At 39.7% G+C, this 11,213-nt stretch overlaps 1 protein-coding gene across 5 annotated transcripts in view; it reads right to left on the bottom strand.

The window, feature by feature from the left end:
• Window positions 1-694: 694 nt before the first annotated feature.
• bcorl1 (BCL6 corepressor-like 1) overlaps window positions 695-11,213 on the bottom strand; it is a 34,746-nt gene continuing 24,227 nt past the window's right edge. For 4 of the 5 annotated variants that reach the window (XM_026145432.2, XM_026145416.2, XM_026145424.2 and 1 more), the window contains exons 6-12: window positions 9,388-9,575; window positions 8,942-9,208; window positions 8,677-8,843; window positions 8,042-8,187; window positions 4,727-4,804; window positions 3,395-3,566; window positions 695-2,444 (exon numbers count right to left, since the gene is read on the bottom strand). In XM_026145432.2, coding sequence (XP_026001217.1) covers window positions 2,099-2,444; window positions 3,395-3,566; window positions 4,727-4,804; window positions 8,042-8,187; window positions 8,677-8,843; window positions 8,942-9,208; window positions 9,388-9,575 — 1,364 coding nt within the window. In that variant the 3' untranslated portion in view covers window positions 695-2,098. The remainder of the gene's footprint in view (window positions 2,445-3,394; window positions 3,567-4,726; window positions 4,805-8,041; window positions 8,188-8,676; window positions 8,844-8,941; window positions 9,209-9,387; window positions 9,576-11,213) is intronic. The other variant, XR_003269994.2, reaches the window with a different exon arrangement.

Below are 11,213 nucleotides of genomic sequence, written 5' to 3'. Positions count from 1 at the left end.
ATATACTGTATAAACAGAATAGGTGTATCCACACCTTTTTAGTCAATAATTTATTCTTTCCACCTAATTAAATTCTTTGTTGTCAGTTATTTATTTTTATGAGCATTTTTAAGTTGTTGTTGTTGTTGCAAAAACATGTTAATAGCCAGAAAAAAAATCATGATCACTGCAGCCCACAATGATGGGAACAACCATCACTGGACGGGTCAAAGAGCAGCCTGCTAGAAAGCATGCAGTCACTTATCCCTTCCCACACTGACACTTGTAAACAGAAGTTACCAGAACAAACTGAAGCTGAGGTCAGCTGAGTGGTTTACAGCTTTGAAACTATCCCTCACCGTTTGCTCAGCTGTCATTAAACTGTAAACTTGTTCATGATTTTGAGCACACAAATGACTTTTTAACAACTTAAAAGGTGACAATACAACAATTCAGCTACAGGATAATCTTAGGTGCAATAAATAAATACAAATGCTATATTAAGATACTACGAGGGCAGGCAGGGCTTTATTGTTTGCTGAACAAAGGGAGGAAAAGCTTATTACCGAGCTAAACTCAACTGTAAAGCAGGTGAAGCCCCTTTCTTGACTCAAAATTCTTATTAATATTGGTATTATTATCATTATTATTAGTCGCACCAGGAAATATGTCAAAATTGGACTTTATACATAAATTTGACATAAAAGACATTAAGTTGTGATTCACAATCATGCTTTATTCTTGTTTATTTCTTATAAAAGAATCAAATAAAAGGCTCTCTGAAGATCTCACACTTGTTGTATCCCATTTTCTTTAACTAAACTATACTTTTCTTTACACCTTAAGTCTCTTCATCTTAAATATCTTTTGTTAGTTTGTGACTTCAAACCAAAACTTCATTGATTGTCAACACAAAATCTAGTGTAGCACCAGTACAATAAAACTGTACTTTTGCTTTTTTTCGCTCTCTTTTTTTCTCCTTTGTTTTTGAAATACTGTTTTTGAATGAAGGAGGGAAATCTCAGAATAAAGGGATCCTAATAATAAGTACATTTCAGAATGAAGCACCAACCATAGAAAGTATTTTTCATAGATAGGGTTGTCAGATACACAAGAGATCAAATATATTAATGACTATTAAATTAAGCACAACAAACAGTGTAAATAAAACACTGCAACACAAAGCACTCTGGGAGCTGGAAACACCATATTGGGAAGTTGGGGGACCGTCGTGGCTCCTCTGGACTCCAGAGATGGTAGAAAGTTTCCTCTGAGAGAGATCCACAGGATTCTGTATTAGGACGCGTAGAGAAGACTACTGTCTGTCCAGTTCTGTAAACAAACTCTGCGCCTCAATGTCCGAAACAGCCTTATTTGATACTGCAACCAGGGACCGGAACAGCTTTCGTGGGCCTGCCTCACTATGTGAAATGCACAGGAAAAAAAATCAACACTTTAAATTATCAGGTCCATTCAGAAATGATCTCGAGGACACCGGAAGTGAAAAATGGAAAGGAGGCTCTGAGCAGGTGATTAGGTCTGAATGTTATGTGCCACGATCTCTTCTCTGCAGGTCTCCAGATCTCTCAGGTTGACAGAGAAACCATCTGGGCCAATGGCCTCCCTGACTTAAGCGTCTTAGCTGTACGCAAGACTTCACCAAGATAAAAGCCTTGGATTATCTCCCGTCGAAAAATATCGCTTTCCCTCAGGAACAAACTAAAACAAAAAAGTCCTAAACATTATCCGTCCTCTGCCACAAGAATACATTTATAGAATCAAATGTGTTTACCCTGATGGCAAGATATACATATACACTACCATGTACATACATAATTAATAAAAAGGTTTACTCAATAGTTCTCATGTATTCAAATATACCTATAGATAGGAACCTGAAAGCTGCTATCCAGCATCGACAACTCCTGTGTGCAGGTCCTTCAGATGACTTCTGCCAAAGGTCAGAGGTCATCGGTGGAGTGTCAGTCGTTACTGTAGCTGGAGATAAAATCTTTGACCCTCGTTACAACGGACGGAGAGGTTTCCACTGAGCTGCTGCCTGGAGGGAAGGCTGACAAAATGACAGTTTGCGTGGTGCTGGGGCGCAGCTCAAGAGAGGCTATCGGCTGTGAGGCTTCCCTGTGTTTGTCACTACCTCTTCCTCTTCCTCCTCCTCGTCCTCTTGTAGGATGTGAATCGAGGAACCCAGTAGTCTCTGGAGCTCCGGTACACAACGCACCAGATCCACAAGTCCGTCTTCGTCCTCCTCTTCTTTCTCTTCCTCCTTAGTTTTGCTTTTGTAGGGAGAAACCAAAGCGGAGCTCACCTGGCTGACCGATACCTGCCTCCAGAGCTCAGCGTGCGACAAACTCACCACCTCCAAGTGTGGATACCGCGCCCGGAAAATCCGCGCAGACATCTTCAGGCGCTTCAGGACATCCGTCAGCAGGAACCAGTTGCAAAAACTGCAAAAGCAAAACATCAGACATCAGCTGAAGGTGGCATGCACAACACGAGAGCTGGCAGTTTAGGTGTAAGCGTCGTCAAATGAACAAACATGAAACTACAGTCCAGTTTTTTGTCCAGACAGACAACAAAAGCAACAATATATTAATGCACCACAGAGACACTTATTAAGTATCATATCGTTTCAAGTGTCACAAAGCAGTGGCATAACCTGAAAAAAATATGGTTGCCCCAAAATGATGGGAAATATCCAACTTTGCCCGCTTGCACACTGGTTAAGAATCCTTCCAAAAAGTCCTGGATCCAGATCAGCTTCAAAACCAAATCATTACTAAGCTGGGCCAAGCCCCAACTCTGGTAAATGCCCCATGTAAATCCCTCAAATTTCTGAGTAATCCTACAAAAATGCAACAAACTGAACTAAACCCATAACCTATTTGCCAAAGGTAACACATGCTGAGGCAATGACCTGATCTATTAAGGTTTTCTTTGCAGAAATAACATCTCCCCATACTAGCATCACCATCTGATAGTAATTAAAGTACCTGACCAATGAAACGGAAGCTTAAATATTGTGTTTTTGAAGACAAAAAAGCAGAAATATTTCATATCATCCTGTACTTGTTCCCCTTTACACGCAGGAACAATAACAACTCATGACATTAAAGATGTTGGGTTGGAACATCATGCAGATATCTTTAGTACATTTCCAATAAATGTTTATGTACCAGAAGCTGAAGCAACTGCTGTTTACTTATAAGTCTTAACCATCAGTATCTGCTATCATCATAGCCTATCTGCCCTAAATTGCTGTAATTCTTAGGCATATTGCAGAGCGGTGACCAAATTTAGATGACATTTGAGTGGCCTGATATTGTATCACCCCCCAAAAATCTGATTTATTACCGTGTGGTTTGTCGCCAGTAAACTCTCATCGTTATGAACTTACCCCTGTGTTAATGACACCTGCACGTGATAGCAGGGTAGCAGAGGCTCCGAGGAGAACTCGAACATAAGACAATCTTTGTCCGACTCTTGCTCGGTCTTCCCCGTTACATTCTCCTCCAACTCCTGGTTCTGCTCAGACAGCAGGAAGTCCCAGCACGGCTCCTGGTCAGTCTCTGTGAAGGGAAGAGTTCACTGAGGTGAGAAAGGGAGGAAGAGCGGACAAGCTGGCTGTTACTGTACTAATGAACGAGGTCTGCATGCCCTCTAGTGGGCAGTATATACCAACAGTTACACACATACAACTGGTGACATATAAAAATACACATAAACACACTTCATGGTGTCAGTCACAGCTTCAAATATAAAAGCAGATGAAAAAAAAGAAGAAATTTTTTTTATATATATATATATATATATACATATATATATACATACATACATATATATATATATATATATATATATATATATATATATATATATACATATACATACATATACATATACATACATATATATATATATATATATATATATATATATATATATATATATATATATATATATATATATATATATATATATATATATATATATATATATATATATATATATATATATATATATATATACACATATACACACACACACACACATATATATACGCGCCAGTTAGAAGACAGTTGGCTTAAAGGGAGAGGAGCTAAAACAGCTTTTTTTCCAGGCAGGATGAAGCACATGTTCAGTCAATGAATAGAAACACTGAACTGGAAATGAACATAAAAGTCTCCTTTAAACCTGTATGGAAACAAAATACAAACCTCTACAGTGGATATATAAAGTGCACAATGACAACTATAATATCCATGCTGCCATTGACTGGCAGATTTTGATAAAATGACTGAAATAGCTGGCATTACTCAATGAAAAACAAAAAAAACTAAAAGTTAACAAACCGCTGCAGTTATAAAACCTGATTATCTTTTGTGACTCAGACTGTTCAGAAGCTGTAGACCACTTTGTCTTTAGTCTCCTTCAGTCCTTCCATGCAACTCTAATCCTGCTTTCCTTCCACTAGATAACAGGCTCCCTGTGGCTGTTTACAACAAAACACGGATGCTAATACTCAAAGCTAACACCCCCTCCACGTGCCAGTGGTCAAGCTGGAGCCCAGTCTATAAACTGGCTTCCATTCCCTGTGACTCAGGAGCAGCATAGGAATGCAATTTCAATTACTTTTATGCCACCATGCTTACAAATTAAAGCTGGGTATTTGATTGATCAATGGGCTGACATTCAGCAGACTGACAGGTTCAGCGTGAAGGTTACTCACCGAACAGCGAGCTGCTGTAGAAATCCCAGGGTAAACTAGGATCCTGTTCATTGCGGCCTTCCAGGTCTGTGAAATATTCTGGAGAAAAGAAAAAATACGTGGTATTATTTTTTTTTTATGACTCTGGCTGTTTGCATGTTATGACTTCTACGTGGAAATATGTAGATGAAGGCTGATGCTAGTGCTTGTTCTGGACCAAGCAAAACGTACAATGGTATAAGGGTGAAAGAAAAGTGGACTAAATTAAGACCATCAGCAAAGAAAACAAAGTTAGAGCTTGTGCATGTGATACGGTCCATTGTGTAGCTCTGTGCAGCTACCAGTGCAAGGAGAAAACAGGCCATCAGAGCTGCATGTCTGTCTTTCTGTACCAACTACTGAGCCTTCATCTCTCTGTTTATCTGTAGCCACTTTCACACATGCACTGCAGCAGAGCTGCTTGATTATGGCAAATATAAACACAGTTATTTTAGTCAAAACTGAGATCACAATTATTTAACACCACTAGTCACAGACTTACAGAAAAAACTCAATAAAAATAACCAAGTTGTCTTCTTTACTGTGGCTTTCATTAAATTTTAACACGAATTCTACAAAAAATTATTTGATAAAACACAACGAAAGAGATATGAGCTGAACTAAACAAGCCACAGCCTGGTGGAGTGTAATTGTGAGCTCGTAGAGAGCAACAAAATTAAAAGTTTGGCGAACTGAAAGACGAAACAAAGACGGGGACCTCTAACTTCACTGTGAAATAGAATGCAAACAATTTACCCTGATTATTTTTAATAATTGTGAGAACCCAAAATTGTAAGTAATCTTGTGTCTATGACAATCAAAGTGCCCTAATAAATGAGATCGGACAATAAATGGTGTTTGCTCGGTAGGCAGGGGTGATGTCTGACAGTCTGAATTCACAGCGAGTGAAAATGCGTCATGTGGCCTGCCTCGTGCATGCTCATCTGAGCTGCCACCCTTCACCTCAACCAGACAGTACAGTGAGAACGTGGCTGACATCATCCATCTCCTGTTGTGTGGTGCAACTCTGGATAATATCCGCACTCTATTCTCTCAACACTGTTGATGTGTAAAAACTGCCTGGAGATGCACGTACGACGTGAGACTAATATGCTACCCAGATTCAGCAGCAAGCAAACACTGACTTATGTGAATTATTTATTGTTTAACCTGGCAAAGTGCTGAAAAGACACCTTTAGCATTGCATGAAAGTGGTCATGTTTATTAGGGGTGCAACAATACTCGTATCGATATTGAACCGTTCGATACTGTGCTTTCGGTTCGGTACGCATATGTATGAACAATACAACATTTTTTATTTATTTTATCAACTTACGATGCTGTCTGTGTTGAGCGCTCAGTGGATCTGCGTTCGACTACTCCGCCTAGGCTGCACTGTCGAGTGCAGATCCACTGAGCGCAGCGCAAGCTGGCAAGACAGAAGCTAAGCTCGTTGCAACATGGCAACTGCCTCAACGCTACCCGAAATTGAACCTCCCCCACCCTCATTCAGATCTGGCGTTTGGAACTATCTTGGTTTTCATGTGAAGCATGACCCTGATGGTAAGCGAGTCATGGACTAAAGTAAAACAGTATGTCGGATGTGCCACGCAATGCTCAATTTGTGGGAACTAGTGCGTCAGCGCAGTTAGCTTGTGTTGACACCGTCCAACCCCCCACGGTAACTTCTTAACGGAGATTTGCCGCGTTATGGCGTTAATGTCATTTCAACGGGATTAACGCTGACAGCACTAGTGGGAACACAACGAATATGACTGCACATTTACTCCGACATCATCCTAGTGCAAAGACAAGTGGAAGCAGACAAAAACAACAAGCAAGCATGCTACAAACTTTGCCCGACTCATTTAGACAGCCGTTAGCACAGGATTCTCCTTATGTGACCTGATATGTTTAATATGCTGCTGAGAATATAGCCCAGAAGAAGCGTATAGTATAGCTTTTATTTTGGAAAGAGACGTTTCTCTGTAATAAACTCTCTTTTCCAAAGATGAGTGATTCCTCAATCAGATTTCAGCAACATTAAATTTAAAAACTGTACTTTTGAGTTAAAATATATATTTATAATTTTAATAAATGATAAATTAAAAAGGCATGAACATTTTTTGTATCGAAAAAAATATCGAACCGTGATACCAAAGTATCGAACTGAACCGAACCGTGAATTTTGTGTATCGTTGCACCCCTAATGTTTATAACAAGCTGGCTTTGGTTTTTTTTCTTGCAGCCACACAAAGCAGTAACTTTGGATGGGGAACAGTTTCTGAGGAAAGCAGATTTTAACTGATTCCAGGGAGGCAACTTACAGCAATCATATGTCATCCTTCCAAATGCTTATTTATAAAAATGAATTAAAAGCTTACGGCACAAAAAATGATTTGTTCAGAAAAGTTTTTCTTCTGTTTTTACAGAACAGCAATCTATTAAAAAGTCCTTCCAAATTTAACAGACATGTCAGAGCTCATCACCGCAGCTTTTTACTTAAATTCTCCTTGTTACTTAAAAAAACAACAACAAAAAAACCCCTAAGGATCCTGGTTCTTATAACAAACACACAGTGATGTCTCCTAATTGTTTTCTAACATCCAAACACACAAACACTCTCTTGGATGTGTTGTGGTTCAGCATCTTGCCCAAGGATACTTCAGCACATTACCAGGAAAAGTCAGGCAGGCATCTGTCCACAGGTTTGTAGATGACCCACTCAGCCACCTGAGCCACAGCCACACCCATATGTTGCTGATTTTCTCCAACTCACAAGTGCACTGGACTGTTATCTAATGTCATATCTGCTTTGTGTGATATCAGTTGACAAACCATTCCTAACAGGATTAAGCATAAATCAATCAACACCTAATCAGTCACAAGACATATTTGATGAGCTCAGTTTGTTTCAGTTTAGTAGTACACAACCAAATTCAACTGGAAGACAACAAAAACAATGATTTAAACAACTGTCAGGCTCTTTGTGGATGTGGAAGAAGATTTGACTGAAATTCTTATGTATTCTTCATGTAACCTGTATTGTTCAATTCTCAAAAGCGATGCAGTGGGAGTGGGCGCAGAGTTTACTAATGTGTTGACACACTGCTTGATGGATGACTGTAAAGTTACAACTTCAATGATTTATTTTCCCGTCTCATTCTAAATAGCTTTATGAAAGCATTTGCTGTGTCACCAAATGTTTGTTGATGATTAAAAAAAATGAATTTAACAAAGAATAAACTGTTAATCTCTTGTCCAGTGGTGTAAAGGTGAATAAGAAGGGTGAACTACCTGTGAGGAACTTCTTCATGCTTGCACTATGTGCCAATTTGACTGGTGTATGTCCAGAGTAGGTCGCCAGAGTTGGGTCTGCACCGTGGTTCAGAAGCAACCAGACTATTGGTAAGTTATCACTTGCTACTGCATCGTGAAGTGGGCTGAGGGGAAGAACAGACAAAACACAAAAGACTTTTAGCATTTGCACAACTTTACATTACACAGAAAATATTGAAGACTGTAGGACAATGACATCTAACTTTAGTTATACATGCTGTTTCCAGGGGTCATGCTTAGATTTATTACAAAGGTTACACATATGACAAGTAACTCAAGAAGAGTCCTGCTAGAAGAAACTTTTGCAATGAAAGACCTCTGGGCAGATATTTTGAAGCATTATCTAAATAGTTTAACTTCAATGGTCATGAGGACATAAAAATGTCATGTAGACAATCCCCAGTTTAATCTTAAAAAATTACTAATATGCCCCAAATTAAGTCTTTAAAAAGCTTATCTTTAAATAGGTTTTTAAGAAACTTCCACCACCATCTTTTCTGTGGTTGAATCTCATTTCAAGATTTTTCAAGTAACACATCTCTCTGTTATAAAGTCTCTGATGAAAGCCACTGTCATGCTGCCTGAAGCCTCACCGTGTTCCATCCTGAGCACTACAATTGACATCTGCACCATTGTTCAGCAGCATCTGGACAATCTGAGTCCAGCCCCGGGAGGACGCCTCATGGAGAGCTGTGTAACCGGCATTATCACGCCGATTGACCTCCCGGATGTCCTTTTCAAGACAATACTGGACTACGTCCTGCAGAACACCGGAAGGAAAGATAAACTGTCAGATTATCATGCATTTTTTCCACTGATGTCAAAATTCCTGTTACCAGTAAACGTGTCGGGTTGTACCTGATAGCCCAAGCGCGCAGCACGTTGCAGCAACGTCTCCCCTGCATTTTTATTGACAATCAGCCGGCGAACCTCTGGCGGAACGGGCCTTTTGGTCAGAGAATCTGGACCGCTGCTTCTTCCTGACGAGCTTTTCTTTTTAGATGGAGAGGATGGCAAACTTTTTGGAGCTGGTGATGGGCTAACTGGTACTTTTGCATCAGCTCCATCATCATCCAAGGTGAGGGAGGCGCTACTCTTGCCCAAACTGCAGCGTTTGGTCTTATTCTAAAACACAGATTTACTGATTAGAGAACTTCCAGCTGCCATCACAAACGTGAGAAACATAGATTTCAATCAGGCCACAGGGGGGCACTGTAAGCTTGTATATCCATTGTACCTTGTTTCTATCAACTATGCATGATCTGTGATGGGCTATCCTCCCACAAGCAGCATCGGCAGCTTACCTTCGGCTCATCACTGTCACATAGGTGTTTGCTTTTGCACTTCCTCTTCCCTGAAGGCTTATCATTGCACTCTGGAGATTCTTCACTCTCCTGGTAGCGAACCGATCCTGAGCGAGTGACTGACGGTCTCTTGGGAAGAGGCTCTGGACTGGGGGCAGCGGGACTCGGACAATGTTCCACCTGTGGAACTGAAATGGCAAATTAGACCTGCCGTTATACTGAGTGGTAGACAGGAGATACACCAACAATCCTAATCTTTACACACCACTCATTTATCAACACTGCACTGATGCAGCTTTGTGCTCATCCCCATCTGCCAAGCCTAACATGGAGAATGGAATAATTTAGGTGCTGATATCAGACTGTCTGGTACTTCCGGAAGCTTAGCCATCTTATCCACGTAAACAAGAAAACTGCTGTTTGCCAGCTACTCTACCCTGATTTTACAATCTTATGCTCAAATCTGCCATGTCCTAGCTTTTTCTCTACATATACACTCACGATGCATGTCATTTCCACACTAACAGATAGATGATGTGGATCTTCTGAGAGAAATATATAGATATAGACAGACAGACCCCAAGCTGGTCTCTGTATTATTGTGAGGTTTTACCTTACAATATAATATAAAACACCTTGATTTGGTGCTATAGATAAAACTGAATTTAATTGAATAGAACATATATTAAACATAGGAAAAATTTAAAATAATGACATCTGTAAATACATAAATAAATAATACCTGTGAGTCAAAATCTCAAGATTCAGACAGTCTTTTCTACTTTTTCCTCAGTGGGACAGAGCTGCTCGATGAAGTTCAACTTTTTAACCATAATTTATTTGTGTAATTTCTTCAGAAAAACCAAACCAAGGTGATTCCTAACAGCTGATGGTTTTGCTACTCACCAAAGCCTCTCTTTCCATCATCTTGCCTGGAGCTGAACTAAACATGCCACAGATTAATTGCACAGTCCTACTGTATCATGTCAGCGAGAGGGAATATCATTATTAACATCATCCTCCCAGGCGCTCAGCTCTAGCTGTGAGCACAGATTCTCACCCTCACCTGCCTGCTCTCTACATCTTTGGTTTTCGAGGGGCAGCCAATCAGAAGAAAGTTATTGCAAAGGTAGCGGAGCTAAAACATCTTATTACTGCGAAAAAACAGCCAGAGACGCAATGTGAGCGGGTCCCAAGCAAAACCTTTGTGAACCTAAGTACTGAAGTGACTACCTATCACACGGTATTAAATACGTTAGACGGTTACCTTGGCAACCGTAGACTGGAATGTCTGCTAGCGACCAGCTGTCAGCGACAACGCAGTGCGCAACAAGCATGGACACAGCTTGAGTCTCCAAGCTAAGTGACAGTTTGGAGTCATTCATTCTTAAATTCATTAAACAGAAATTTCTTTCATGAACAATCTCAGAACTCAGGGAAAACCAGCATCGTCACCTGTGAGTAACTAAGTTATCTACGAATATGTGTATTTTATTTAACATTTACCTTAAATGCCATAACATCTGGAGGATTTTGGCTTTTTAAAGCTTTACTCAGCTCTATTTTGACCAAATAAATATGGAATTATAATGGAAGAAAAACATCAAAGCAACATGAATTGGTCATTTTTGTTACTTCTGTACTAAAACCAACCATCAGAAAAGATTAAAGTGAATACACAGCAAACTAGTTTTTTGTTGCTAAATTTATATGTATATGTATACTGACTACTTCACAGAGTAGAACAGAGCTTTACATTATTGTCTGTACCGATTCATTCATCAGATTTTTTTTTTTAAAGAATGAATAATCACTTAGTCTATGAA

Source organism: Astatotilapia calliptera, chromosome 2, assembly GCF_964374335.1.
Source record: "Astatotilapia calliptera chromosome 2, fAstCal68.1, whole genome shotgun sequence".
Taxonomy (NCBI): Eukaryota; Metazoa; Chordata; class Actinopteri; order Cichliformes; family Cichlidae; genus Astatotilapia; species Astatotilapia calliptera.
The sequence above is the reverse complement of the archived record's forward strand: the minus strand, read 5'-3'. Positions and strand labels throughout refer to the sequence as shown.